The sequence below is a fragment of the Hyperolius riggenbachi genome, chromosome 12, assembly GCF_040937935.1.
Source record: "Hyperolius riggenbachi isolate aHypRig1 chromosome 12, aHypRig1.pri, whole genome shotgun sequence".
NCBI classification, from domain to species: Eukaryota; Metazoa; Chordata; class Amphibia; order Anura; family Hyperoliidae; genus Hyperolius; species Hyperolius riggenbachi.
Window position 1 is genome coordinate 201,958,363 of NC_090657.1, and position 15,412 is coordinate 201,973,774.

Below are 15,412 nucleotides of genomic sequence, written 5' to 3' on the forward strand. Positions count from 1 at the left end.
CTACGGGAGTGTGAACAAGGAGGTGCCGCCAGGGGGACTGGAGGATCGTTTAGTAACTTCACAGGCACAGGGGGCTGGCAGAAGTCCCAGGTAAGTGAAACTCTTTATTTTTTGTATTATTATTTTTTTTAATCTATTATACCTACAGGTTTGCTTTAACTGGTGAGACCTACACTTCCTGTGCAGCGTTTGCATGATTAGCGCATGCAAATCTCTGCATATGAGCACTGTGCATTTTGATCTAGCTTAGGGCTTAGCCCCACAATAAGCGCTTTTCTGAGTGCTTCTGATTGATTAGCGCTTTCTAAACGCTCCCATTCATTTTCATTAAAATCACAGTAAAAAAGCATACGCGTAAAATCGCTGCAATTTTTACTGCGATTTTAATGAAAGTGAATGGGAGAGATTTTTAAAAAGCACTCAAAGTGCTAATCAATCGCAAGCGCTCAGAAAAGCGCTTATAGTGTGGCTGAGCCCCATTATACACTGGCCATGTTCACATCATAAATCGCCAGCTCTCACACTTGCGTTTTGGGTTTTCCCAGCAATTACCTGCACGTTAGCAATTTTATGGTGTGTACACACTTGAATGATTAATGAAAGATCTTAGACCAATTTTATCCCCTACCATGAATGTCTGTTAAACAAGATTTGTATGAGATCTGCAGATATCATAGACTATGAATGCATTTTGCAGGAACAGATCTTTTGCAGATACTCATCTTTTGCAGATGCTGATCTTTTGAATGTGTGCAGCATCTTTGTGCACAGCATCTTGCAAAGAGTTTTTACCTGATGGGGAGTTCAGCTCAATAGAATAGACTGTGTAAACTCTACACTGTAGAGTATGGCTCATATACTACATGGAATTGGGTAAAATTGGTCTAAGATCTGTCAAGTGTGTACACACCATTAGTGTGAACACGCCCTATCTGTGCTTTCTTGCTGAAGCATTGAACAGAAAAAAAGTATTTTAATTATTGACTGAATTAAGATAAAGTACTATTATGTGCGTGAATATGGCAATTTCTGATACAGTAGTAATCCAATATATCTGGTACCGTGGGAGTTGTTTGTACTGTACTGTACTGTACTGTACAAGCGAAGCAGCACCAGCAGTACAGAACGCACCCTGTAGACGTAACTAGTCCAGGGGGGCGGTGTCTGCGTGGTACCCAGTAGCAGGTGGGCGGGGTCTGCGTGGGTGTGACCGCCCGGGGTGTAAATTTTAGTGGCGGTGTTTCATCTCCGTTCTCAGGGCAGCTGCCTATGCAGCGCCTCCCCTCCTGGCTCCCTATTGGTCTAGCGTCACATGCCTTCCTTGCGTGAGGGACTGCTGGTTGGCCGCTGTGTAGAGTTCGCTGCTTCCTATTAGTGCAAGCCTTCCGCCCCCTCTCGTCCCTCCCCCAATCGCCTGGCGAGCGGGTGACGGCGGCCTCTGTGATTGGCTGGCCGGGAAGATGGCGAGGACGGCGCACGCAGGAGCTGACAGTGAGCCCCGGCTCTGCCCGATGGCCGAGAGTGACCTGGCTGAGCCCTGCAGGGAGGGCAGCCCGAGGTGGGGCCCCCAGCATGCCGGTGCCCGGGAGCTGGCTGAACTCTACTCACCGGGTGAGAGCTTTGGAGGGAGTCTGACTGACAGGAATGTGGGGGGAAGATTCTGACTGACAGGGATGAGGGGGTGAGACCGCCTCTGACAGTAATGTGGTGAAGGGAGACCCTCTGTGACAGGAATATGCAGGGTGACCCTACTGAGCCGAAGATGGGACGGAAACCTCGGTTACGGGAATATGGGGTGGAGACTTCAGGGCTAGGAATGTGGGGGTGACCCACACTGAGAAGGTTATGATGGGTAGGTACAGCTCAGTCAGAGAGATGTGGGGTGGAGATCCTCAGTGACAAGAATGTGAAGGGTTAAACTGAGGGTATTATGGAAGAGGCAGTGACCCTCACTGGGTGGAATATGTGGTTTAGACCCTCAGTTACAGGGATGTGGTGGGCCACCACCAACTTTAATTTTGGGTAAGATCCTGACTGACAGGAGTGTGGAGAAGAGAGAACCCCAATGACAATGTTTGTATGTAACTTTCAATTATTCAAAATATAGCAAGTTTAAGATCCTCACTGGCAGACATGGAGTAAGGACTTGGAGCATGTAAATGTGCAGGGTCCCCACTGACATGTCAGGAATGTGTGGCTGGGTAGACCCTCACTGACAGGGAATGTGTGGCTGGATAGACCCTCACTGACAGGGAATGTGTGGCTGGGTAGACCCTCAGTGATGGGAATGTGTGGCTGGGTAGACCCTCAGTGACGGGAATGTGTGGCTGGGTAGACCCTCAGTGACGGGAATGTGTGGCTGGGTAGACCCTCAGTGACGGGAATGTGTGGCTGGGTAGACCCTCAGTGACGGGAATGTGTGGCTGGGTAGACCCTCAGTGACGGGAATGTGTGGCTGGGTAGACCCTCAGTGACGGGAATGTGTGGCTGGGTAGACCCTCAGTGACGGGAATGTGTGGCTGGGTAGACCCTCAGTGACGGGAATGTGTGGCTGGGTAGACCCTCAGTGACGGGAATGTGTGGCTGGGTAGACCCTCAGTGACGGGAATGTGTGGCTGGGTAGACCCTCAGTGACAGGGAATGTATGGCTGGGTAGACCCTCATTGACAGTAATGTGTGGCTGGGTAGACCCTCACTGACAGGAATGTGTGGCTGGGTAGACCCTCACTGACAGGAATGTGTGGCTGGGTAGACCCTCACTGACAGGGAATGTGTGGCTGGGTAGACCCTCACTGACAGGAATGTGTGGCTGGGTAGACCCTCACTGACAGGAATGTGTGGCTGGGTAGACCCTCACTGACAGGAATGTGTGGCTGGGTAGACCCTCACTGACAGGAATGTGTGACTGGGTAGACCCTCAGTGACGGGAATGTGTGGCTGGGTAGACCCTCAGTGACGGGAATGTGTGGCTAGATAGACCCTCAGTGACGGGAATGTGTGGCTGGATAGACCCTCAGTGACGGGAATGTGTGGCTGGGTAGACCCTCAGTGACGGGAATGTGTGGCTGGGTAGACCCTCAGTGACAGGAATGTGTGGCTGGGTAGACCCTCACTGACAAGGAATGTGTGGCTGGGTAGACCCTCACTGACAAGGAATGTGTGGCTGGGTAGACCCTCAGTGACGGGAATGTGTGGCTGGATAGACCCTCAGTGACAGGGAATGTGTGGCTGGGTAGACCCTCACTGACAGGGAATGTGTGGCTGGGTAGACCCTCACTGACAGGGAATGTGTGGCTGGGTAGACCCTCACTGACAGGAATGTGTGGCTGGGTAGACCCTCACTGACAGGAATGTGTGGCTGGGTAGACCCTCACTGACAGGAATGTGTGGCTGGGTAGACCCTCACTGACAGGAATGTGTGACTGGGTAGACCCTCAGTGACGGGAATGTGTGGCTGGATAGACCCTCAGTGACGGGAATGTGTGGCTGGATAGACCCTCAGTGACGGGAATGTGTGGCTGGGTAGACCCTCAGTGACGGGAATGTGTGGCTGGATAGACCCTCAGTGACGGGAATGTGTGGCTGGGTAGACCCACACAGTGACGGGAATGTGTGGCTGGGTAGACCCACACAGTGACGGGAATGTGTGGCTGGGTAGACCCACACAGTGACGGGAATGTGTGGCTGGGTAGACCCACACAGTGACGGGAATGTGTGGCTGGGTAGACCCACACAGTGACGGGAATGTGTGGCTGGGTAGACCCACACAGTGACGGGAATGTGTGGCTGGGTAGACCCACACAGTGACGGGAATGTGTGGCTGGGTAGACCCACACAGTGACGGGAATGTGTGGCTGGGTAGACCCTCAGTGACAGGGAATGTGTGGCTGGGTAGACCCTCAGTGACGGTAATGTATGGCTGGGTAGACCTTCAGTGACGGTAATGTATGGCTGGGTAGACCTTCAGTGACAGGGAATGTGTGGCTGGGTAGACCCTCACTGACCGGAATGTGTGGCTGGGTAGACCCTCACTGACGGGAATGTGTGGCTGGGTAGACCCTCACTGACGGGAATGTGTGGCTGGGTAGACCCTCACTGACGGGAATGTGTGGCTGGGTAGACCCTCACTGACGGGAATGTGTGGCTGGGTAGACCCTCACTGACGGGAATGTGTGGCTGGGTAGACCCTCACTGACGGGAATGTGTGGCTGGGTAGACCCTCACTGACGGGAATGTGTGGCTGGGTAGACCCTCACTGACGGGAATGTGTGGCTGGGTAGACCCTCACTGACGGGAATGTGTGGCTGGGTAGACCCTCACTGACGGGAATGTGTGGCTGGGTAGACCCTCACTGACGGGAATGTGTGGCTGGGTAGACCCTCACTGACGGGAATGTGTGGCTGGGTAGACCCTCACTGACGGGGAATGTGTGGCTGGGTAGACCCTCACTGACGGGGAATGTGTGGCTGGGTAGACCCTCACTGACGGGGAATGTGTGGCTGGGTAGACCCTCACTGACGGGGAATGTGTGGCTGGGTAGACCCTCACTGACGGGGAATGTGTGGCTGGGTAGACCCTCACTGACGGGGAATGTGTGGCTGGGTAGACCCTCACTGACGGGGAATGTGTGGCTGGGTAGACCCTCACTGACGGGGAATGTGTGGCTGGGTAGACCCTCACTGACGGGGAATGTGTGGCTGGGTAGACCCTCACTGACGGGGAATGTGTGGCTGGGTAGACCCACACAGTGACGGGAATGTGTGGCTGGGTAGACCCACACAGTGACGGGAATGTGTGGCTGGGTAGACCCTCAGTGACGGGAATGTGTGGCTGGGTAGACCCTCAGTGACGGGAATGTGTGGCTGGGTAGATCCTCAGTGACGGGAATGTGTTGGTGTCAGTCAGTGAAAGGATTATGTGTGGGTGGTATTGGCCTGTACTACTCTGAAAGTATGTTCAGTCTAGTGACCTTTATGGGTATGCTTTTCACACCTGGTGAAGAAATAAAGTCCTGTTCTTATCTGCTGATAACACTGTAGTGTGCTACTTCTACGTCTGTATCAGTTAAGTTGTATTTCATTATCTGTGTTCTGTGCAGCTAAAGTGATTAATGATCCCTATGATGCTTTTATAGGATGTTGTATTAGTCATCACTGTTCACATGTCAGAAATGGAGGCAGAACATTTTTGTACCGATGCACACTGCCATACCCATGACAACCGGCCTGTAATCCATCGTTTGGGAGTGCCAAATCACTATACACAGTTACACACAATCGTATAAAGGCTTTACTTACAATTTTTTTTTTCATTTTTTTTTTTTTTTTAAAGTAAGCGTTGTAAGGTTTTCCACTTCACTTACATTACATTCAATAGAGTTGATCAAGTTGATGTATATCGTGTTGGAATTTGCATGTATTTTGGAATTAGGGCAACCCAAATTGATAGAAATTGCAGTTGATTGGCACGATTCTAAGCTGCATACAAATTGCAACAAAATTTGTATCAAGTCAGAAAAACTACTATAGATCATTTATATATAGACAAGACAAATAAGATTTATATCACACTTTTCACTTGGCAGACTCAAGGCGCCAGAGCAGCAGCCTCTAGGGCCTGCTGTATAGGCAGTAGCAGTGTTTGGGAGTCTTGCCCAATGACTGCTTACTGAATAGGTGCTGGCCTAGTGAACAGGGAGAGACGAGAGTCGAACCCTGATCTCCTATGTCCCTTAAAGAGAACCCGAGGTGGGTTTGAAGAATGTTATCTGCATACAGAGGCTGGATCTGCCTATACAGCCCAGCCTCTGTTGCTATCCCAAACCCCCCTAAGGTCCCCCTGCACTCTGCAGTCCCTCATAAATCACAGCCACGCTGCTGACAAACAGCTTGTCAGAGCTGGCTGTGTTTATCTCTATAGTGTCAGTCTGTTGCTCTCCCCGCCTCCTGCAGAACTCCGGTCCCCGCCTGCATCCCTTCCCTCCCTGCTGATTGGAGGGAAGGGATGGGGGCAGGGACCGGAGCTATGCAGGAGGCGGGGGAGCAGCCGAGACTGACACTACAGATGTAAACACAGCCTCACAGCACGGCTGTGATTTATGGGGGATTGCAGAGTGCAGGGGGACCGTAGGGGGATTTGGGATAGCAACAGAGGCTGGGCTGTATAGGCAGATCCAGCCTCTGTATGCAGATAACATTCTTTAAACACACCTCGGGTTCTCTTTAAAGAGAATCTGTATTGTTAAAATCGCACAAAAGTAAACATACCAGTGCGTTAGGGGACATCTCCTATTACCCTCTGTCACAATTTCGCCGCTCCTCGCCGGATTAAAAGTGGTTAAAAACAGTTTTTAAAAGTTTGTTTATAAACAAACAAAATGGCCACCAAAACAGGAAGTAGGTTGATGTACAGTATGTCCACACATAGAAAATACATTCATACACAAGCAGGCTGTATACACCCTTCCTTTTGAATCTCAAGAGATCATTTGTGTGTTCCTACCCCCCTGCAGCTATCTTCCACTGAAGTGTCAGGCTGTTTCTTCCTGCAGAGTGCAGACAGCTCTGCCTGTATGTAATTCCTCAGTATGTGAAAGCCCAGCCAGCTCAGAGGAGTATTTATCCAGCTTGTAAAAGATAAGAGAGAAGAGAGAAGCTGCCCTACTCTAAATAATACACAGGCAGTGTGCAGAGAGGGCCTGGAGGGGGGAGATGCATCACAGAACCACAACACTGAAGAACTTGGCAGCCTTCCAGACACAGGCTGACAAGTCTGACAAGAGAGAGACAAGTTGATTTATTACAGAGATGGTGATAGTAGAACGTGCTGCAGTAAGCCAGAATACATTAGAATAGTTTTTGGAAGTTGTAGGATGATAAAAAACAGGATGCAATTTTTGTTACGGAGTCTCTTTAAAGGAATACTGTAAGGGAGTCGGGGGAAAATGAGTTGAACTTACCCGGGGCTGTTAATGGTCCCCCGCATACACCCTGTGCCCCCGCAGCCACTCACCGATGCTCCAGCCCCACCTCCAGTTCACTTCTGGAATTTCAGACTTTAAAGTCTGAAAACCACGGTGCCTATGTTGCCGTGTCCTTGCTCCCGCTGAAGTCATCAGGAGCGTACTTGCGCAGGCACAGACCATACTGGGCCTGCGCAGTATGCTTCTGGTGACATCAGCAGGAGTGAGGACACGGCAATGCAGGCGCAGTGGTTTTCAGACTTTAAAGTCTGAAATTCCAGAAGTGAACAGGAGGCGGGGCCAGAGCATCGGTGAGTGGCTGCGCGGGTACAGGAAGTCTGCAGGGGACCATTAGAAGCCCTGGTTAAGTTCAACTCATTTTCCCCTGACTCCCCTACAGTATTTCTTTAAAGGAAAGGTTCAGGGAGGGTGGGTAAAAAATAAAAATCAATTTCCACTTACCTGGGGCTTCCTCCAGCCCGTGGCAGGCACGAGGTGCCCTCGCCGCCGCTCCGCAGGCTCCCGGTGGTCTCCGGTGGCCGACCCGACCTGGCCAGGCCGGCTGCCAGGTCGGGCTCTTCTGCGCTCCAAGGCCCGGAACTTCTGCGTCCCACGCCGGCGCGCTGACGTCATCGGACGTCCTCCGGGCTCTACTGCGCATGCCAGGTCGGGCTCTTCTGCGCTCCAAGGCCCGGAACTTCTGCGTCCCACGCCGGCGCGCTGACGTCATCGGACGTCCTCCGGGCTCTACTGCGCATGACGTCAGAGCGCCGGCGTGGGACGCAGAAGTTCCGGGCCTTGGAGCGCAGAAGAGCCCGACCTGGCAACCGGCCTGGCCAGGTCGGGTCGGCCACCGGAGACCACCGGGAGCCTGCGGAGGGCACCTCCTGCCTGCCACGGGCTGGAGGAAGCCCCAGGTAAGTGGAAATTGATTTTGATTTTTTTACCCACCCTTTAAGCAGTAACACACACACACACACACACACACACACACACACACACACACACACACACACACACACACACACACACACACACACACACACACACACACACACACACACACACACACACACACACACACACACACACACACACACACACACACACACACACACACACACACACATTGCATTAACGGGCGCTAGAACAGACTTCCACCTGCAACCTTTGTGCCGATGTGTGGCCACACGCAGGTACGTAAACAGCTGAGTGTGTGCATAGTTTATGTATCCGCGACTGGCTCTCTGCGCATGCACAGTACGGCTGCACTGACACGTATGCAGACACATCTGACTTTTTATGAGGTCAGATATCGTGTATAATAGATCAGATAACTTACCATTTTTCTTTTGGTCTGTAAAACAACTTTTTTCTGAATTCAGACATTATCAGTTAATGAGATCATTCATGGTATTGGAAGTCTATTTTGGCTCTTGTGTACCAGGCCTCAGGGCGTGCTGTGATATTTCCTCCCATTCCTGCGCTCACCCTAGTTAGGAATGCAGACTGACGGGTCCTAACGTCACCTGCAGTTGCAGCATTGTCATCTATAATTATAGAATGTACTTATGCAGGAGATCTATATCTCCAGGCTCACTATTAGGACTGTAATCCTTAACATTGTCACCATAGTGTGAATAATGGTCTGTATACTAAAGCATCATACACCGGTTTGATGAAACTTGCTCAGGGCAGAAGATGATCTCTACCGAGAATCCAGCATGTGTACAGCAGCCCCCGACCCCTTTCGGCCGAGAGCATTGTTTTTCTCAATTACCCCATCCTCCATGTGAGATAATTGTCTGTAGAACAAATCTTAATGGCCCACTGTAACATCTTAAAGGGAAGGTTCAGGGACAATAAAAAAAATAAAAATCCAAATCCACTTACCTGGGGCTTCCTCCAGCCCGTGGCAGGCAGGAGGTGCCCTCTGCGCCGCTCCGCAGGCTCCCGGTGGCCGACCCAACCTGGCCAGGCCGGCGGCCAGGTCAGGCTTCTTCTGCGCTCCATTATGCGTTTCGCGCCAGCGTGCTGACGTCATCGAACGTCCTCCGGGCTGTACTGCGCAGGCTCAGAACTACTGAGCCTGCGCAGTACAGCCCGGAGGACGTCCGATGACGTCAGCGCGCCGGCGTGAAACGCATAATGGAGCGCTGAAGAAGCCAGGTCGGGTCCGCCACCGGGAGCCTGCAGGGGTGGTGCCGAGGGCACCTCCTGCCTGCCATGGGCTGGAGGAGGCCCCAGGTAAGTGGATTTGATTTTTATTTTTTTTGTATTGTCCCTGAACCTTCCCTTTAAAATTGCTCACCTTAGAGGAGGGATGGCTCTGAATTCCTTAGAGCCTTCTTGGTCCTCTCATTCCATCACTGGGCCCCCCTGTTCCAGCCAGTGACTTTACTGTTGAAGGGGACTCCGACACCGCGGTGTCGGAGTCCCGTACTCCCGCTATACCAGCGCTTAAGCTTAAGCGCTGGTATAGCGGGAGTACGGGACTCCGACACCGCGGTGAGAGAGCGATATTGCTTGGCTGAGAAGCCCGATATGCGCATAAACCTTTGCTATTCAAGTGAGTGCACTGAAGGGCGCAGGCCAGGGAATTTATGTGCAAACAGTATTATGCTATGTGCTTTCATTTGTTTTTACATGTTCTTGGTGGATTAAACTGGAGATTTTATACAAGTTGAGACATTGGAGCTGTGAAGTTTGTTGCCGTGTGGCAAAGCGCTAGACCCACCTGGAATTTGAGGTGGCATCTATCCGGTGAGCGGCTGTACAGGAGGGAGTGGATTTGGATGTCACGTGAAGTGGAACACAAATCACTATTTTTCACTGGGTGGATGTGCATGTATTGAATCTGTACTATTGGTAATGCACTATGTGGAGTTTGTTTTTTCAGATGTGTAGATAATTAAGAAGAGGAGCGCTGTCACAACTTTTTTCAACAATAAGCCTTGTAGTAGCAGCAAAGTAGTCCACTGGGGGTAATGGTCCATTGATCTTTTTGTACTGCTCTGGTGGGAACCAGTGACTAGGGATGGTTAAATCATAGCTAGCATCATGTAAATCCATGCAGCTTAAAAATGGACTAAATGAATTCCACCTTGGTATTATTTGATTGGTCTGTTTTCATTGACCATCCTTATTGGTGACAATATAGTTTTAGCATCCTGGCAGAACCCACAGCAGCCATTGGTGACAGCAGTGCCCGCACACCCCTCATAAAACAGATCCTTTCTTCTGAGTTGCTGAGACTGAGGAAGTGTTTGTGTATTGTGACTGGTAGCGACAACAGCAGCAATTGTTCACATCTCTGCTAGTAGGTATAATTGCATGGAGATGGTGCAGAAATGACTTTGCACATTCCATAAGGTCTGGTTCCTGATAACTTTGTGATTACAATGCGATATTTGCCCTTTGTGTTTCAGCAGCCAAATGTAAGAGGAGCAAACTTTTTTTTTTTTTTTTCTTTCTTGGAAAGAAGCTAGAATCTTTGCTCTGTAGCAGTTTTGTCCTCACTAAAGAGACAACTTTCTACATCCTGTCCTACTGCCATCAACAGGTAGTGAGATAATAATCTCTCACGGTGGGTCACAGATGGCAATTTTTTAAAATGTTTTATTTCACATAGGAATGCTTAGGCCTCGTTCACATCATACAGGCTGCTATGCACATTTCGTTAGCGCGTATGATGTTCGCGTCGCAAAAACGGCAGAAGTGCATAGACAGCATTTCTGCTGTTCCCATCATGTACTATCGCACTGATGCATGAACTTTTGGGGAAGCTGTAGTGTATGAGATCAGCAGCGCATAGCGTTGCGTTCTGATCACACGGCCATGTGCGCAAAATGATGTGACTGAGCCCTTAGAAGCCCAAGCCCTTTTTCAAGTTTCAATTGCTTTTCTTTGTCATTCTTCAAAATACATTTTTTTACAGGGGTACTGGAAATGAGGGGTATCCTTTTCAGTGCGTTAATAGATGTTCTGTGGCTGAGCCTAGGTTGATAGAGATTGACTAGATTGGTTGAAATAACCACACAATGCAGAGATTTAAAGGGTCAAACAAATAAATCATAAGTTTTAAGCCTATGCGGAGTCAAATACAGTAATAAAAAGTTATTAGATAAAACTAGGTAGGTGCATCAAACTTGTAAACAAAATGCCTAGCTGTACACTATGCAGTGTACTTAATCGATTTGACAATTGATTTGATAAAACCACTGAACAGAACAAATATCGATTGAAACAGAGCCTTCATCAGTTGATTTTGATTGGGTAGGGCAGTCTTTGTTTTGTTTTTTAATTATTACAGCGCATTGATCCATACCAGTGTTTCTCAATATTTCATTGGTATGTACCCCATTTGAAAAGCCTGTGCTCATTAAGTACCCCGTTGTGTGGTAACGATTATTGACATGGATATATTTAAATAACAACAACAAATAACATTTGTAGAGCGCTTTTCTCCCATAGGACTCAAAGCGCATAAGCATGGCTCAGACCATTGTGGTACAGAGGAAGAATTTTATAAGTCCGGAAATGCCAGGCTAAACAGGTGGCTTTTCAGTCTGGATTTGAATAGCTCCAGGGATGGTGCTGTCTTTACTGGGTGTGGCAGGGAGTTCCAAAGAGTAGGGGCAGCATGACAGAAGGCTCTATCTCCAGATTTTTTTGAGGTGCACTCTGGGAGTGACCAAGCTTATAGAACTAGCTGATCTGAGGTTGTGAGAGGTGTGGTGCAGCTTCAGCAAGTTCTTCATGTATCCATGAAGGGGATATAGATGCTGCCAAATTTTTCCTTTTGAACAATACCAGTTACCCGGCAGCCCTGCTGATCTATTTGGCTGCCGCAGTGTCTGAATAACACCAGAAACAAGCACGCAGTTAATCTTGTCAGATCTGACAATATCAGAAACACCTGATCTGCTGCATGCTTGTTCAGGGTCTATGGCTAAAAGTATTAGAGACATTGGATCAGGAGGACTACCATGCAACTGGTATGGTTTAACAAACAATATAGCAACCTCCATATACCCCTCCCTTCAGTTGTCCTTTAATAGTAGTACATGGAAATAGTTTGTAAACAACTACCAAGCGTTTTCTATTGCTTTTCATTCGCTAAAATACTAATTTCGGGTGGCTGGTTATATAAGATTTAATGGATTCTTCATTTTTCTAAAACTCCAATTTTGTTATATTTAACTAAATGAAGCCTGAGTGTCCCCTGGAGCATCAGAAGTACTCCCTGGGGTACTCGCACCATACGTTGAGAACCTAGGATCTATACAGACTAGTCTGGATGGGTTCATCAATTGTCAAACAGATTTCTGCAAGAAATTTGGTTAAAATAGAGTGGGGGTTAACGTAATAAACAATTGATATTCGAACAAGTAGACAACAGCGGATTTGTCGGGTCAGGTGACCATTGCGCAGTGTATGGATAGCAAAACTGGGCATTGTTTGTGCTGCAAGTCCATTAGTGTGCCCTGTCTAGTCTCCTCTGGTACAAAGTAGTCTCATTAGAGGAGCTTTGCTAATTGATCCCAATTAAGATAATAATATCCATGTACTATGTCCTGTATTTAAACTATTTGTCATAAGTAGATTCAACTTGTTGTTGGTGTGGCTGTGTTGAATTCTTTATTTCTGACGCGATCAGCTAATTGTTGGCTATCAAAAATAATTCTCATTAGCCCCACCCAGGATGGATAACACCTCCACAAGTCTAGTTTTGTAACAGCTGAGTAATTAGTGGTTGTGTAAGTTAAGTTAGGTAAACACATTCAATCACTTCCTGGTTAGCGGCCATGTTTTTTGTTAACACTACCTAAAACTGGCGATTAAAAGCCAGGATTGCGGCGAGGAGCGGTGGAAACGGCAAAGAGGGATCCAGGAGATCAGAGTGACTCGCTTGGTATGTTTTTTTATTGTAGAAATTGGACAGTACAGATTCTCTTTAAAGCAGACCTGAACTCTTACACAGGAGAGAAGGAGAACACAGATAAATCTACCCTGTGTCCACCCTGTGTGTGTTTATAGAGAACAGCCTATCTAATTCTCCTCATCAAGTAATGAGCTAGTGTAATTTGAGCTGTAAGCCAAATTATGAGCTACATTTTAAACACAGGATGTTAACCCTTTCTGTGCTTCCAGGATACCAGGAAGTAACCACTCTACACAATCTCAGTAGGAGGTCTAAGCTGTAGCAAGGAAATATTTTTCTTTAAAGGTTATTATGCTGTTGCTCCTCTTAGAGCAGAGAAGAAGTTCTGAGTTCAGGTCCTTTTTAATAACCATACAACTGGGGAAAAAATGCCTCGTTTCTTACCTGGAACTTCTTCCAGTCCCTTGAAGTCCTGCTCTCTTGCTGTGATTCCATGCTGGGCTTTTCCTCTGTTGTCGTCCCCCAGCCCCCCCCCCCCCCCCCCCCCGTAAGCTGGGTGACTTGGCGTGTTGCTGGCCATGCGCCTCCTCGAAGAGCATTCTGCTCATTTTTGCTTACTGTGCAAGCACAGAATGCTTCCATCCATGTGAGTGTGTTGGAGAAGGCACAGGGCCACGCTTGCCATGTACAGTGAGTGACAACAGGGGAACCGAGCAGTGCAAGAGGACAGCGAAGGACTATGAAGACTTCAGGGGGCTGGAAGAAAATCAAGGTATGTAATTGTCTATATATATATATTTTTTTTTTTTCAATTAAATTCTTTTAAAGGACAAATGTAACAAGAGGGATATGGAGGCTGCCATATGGGACCGCCTAACGCTAATGGGTATGGCCACGGCGGCAGCCCCAGGATCGCTTAACGCCGATGGGCGTCAAGTCCTGAGGCTGGGATTTGCAGGAGATCACGCACAGGCTGCGCACACATCTCCTGGTCGGGGGGCAGAGCTCCGCCCCGCCTTCAGTCTCAGGTGTCTGCTAGACGGCGAAACCGCTGTCTTTTCACTAAGTACAGCGCTGCGATCAGCATCAGCGCTGTACTGGGGACAGCTGTGTGACTGGGCTGTCCACCTGGAGGACAAGAGAGCGATCGGCTGTCATAGGCAGAAGCCTATGACAGCCGATCGCCAGGATTGGCCGGCTGGGGGGAGGGAGGGAAAAATAGTGGAAAATTACACAAAAACACTCAAATATTTAAAAATAAACTGGGGGGTGATCTGACCCCACCAACTGAGAGCTCTGTTGGTGGGGGGAAAGGGGGGGGGGGGAATCGCTCATGTGCTGTGTTGTGCGGCCCTGCAGCTTGGCCTTAAAGCTGCAGTGGCTATTTCAGTAAAAATGTGCCTGGTCTTTAGGGGGTTTACCACTGTCGTCCTCAAGTAGATGCCAGTTGGCTGGCTACCCTGCTGATTATCTGCTTCTAATAGTTTAAGCTATAAACCCTGAACAAGCGTGCAGCATATCGGGTGTTTCAAACATTCTCAGATCTCAAAAGATTAGCTGCATGCTTGTTTCTGGTGTGAGTCAGACACTACTGCAGCCAAGTAGATCAGCAGGGCTGCCAGGTAACTGGTATTGGTTAAAACTGAATAAATGTGGCAGACTCCATATCCCTCTTGTTACAGTTGTCCTTTAAGCTCTCCACCAATTTTTCACATTGCTGTTTGGAAACTTCATACCATTTTCTCTGCAAAACCAAATCAAACAGCTCAGCTTTGTGTGATGGTTTGTGACCATTTATCCAGGGCTGTGGAGTCGGAGTCGTGGAGTCGGAGTCGTGGAGTCGGGCAATTTTGGGTGCCTGGAGTCTGAGTCGGGAAAAAATGCTCCGACTCCTAATGAATTTGTAACTGTAATTAAAATAGAAAATATGATAAAATGTTCTATTTCTCAGATAATAGTCATTAAAAATAATGTATATATACAGTATATATACAGTAATAGCTGTGCTTAGTCCACAAAAATGAAATAAACCAATCAAAATTAGTTACTTGTGCTGCTTCAATAAAGCAGTCCCCGTATTTTTAAGGTCAGATATACATATCTGATTGTGACTGTATATATGTGTACACAGGAATCTCTTATATATACTAAATAACATCTATGCTGTAAGAATAAAGCCTGATGTGTAGCTGTGTCACTAATAGATGGTCAACGAGATGGAAATAATTCTGCATTGATGCTGATTTATGCAAATGTATGCACTCCCTTTGCTGATGAAATCAAATAATTTGATAGGTTGTTAAAATTTGGTTTGGTGACTACAAATTAAAGGGTACCTGAGACGGATGAAAAGTAAAGTTTTATACATACCTGGGGCTTCCTCCAGCCCCCTTCAGGCTAATCAGTCCCTCGCTGTCCTTCACCACCCGGATCTTCTGCTATGAGTCCTGGTAATTCAGCCAGTCAGCGCTGTCCGGCCGCATGCCGCTCCCACAGCCAGGAACATTCTGCACCTGCGCAATAGTGCTGCACAGGTGTAGTATGCTCCTGGCGGCGGAGTGTGTGCA

The 15,412-nt window shown here is 48.4% G+C and overlaps 1 protein-coding gene across 1 annotated transcript in view; it reads left to right on the plus strand.

Moving 5' to 3' along the window:
* Positions 1-1,428: 1,428 nt before the first annotated feature.
* PEDS1 (plasmanylethanolamine desaturase 1) overlaps positions 1,429-15,412 on the plus strand; it is a 90,566-nt gene continuing 76,582 nt past the window's right edge. Inside the window, exon 1 of the mRNA XM_068262878.1 lies at positions 1,429-1,611. Within this exon, the coding sequence (XP_068118979.1) occupies positions 1,461-1,611 (151 nt within the window). The 5' untranslated portion in view covers positions 1,429-1,460. The remainder of the gene's footprint in view (positions 1,612-15,412) is intronic.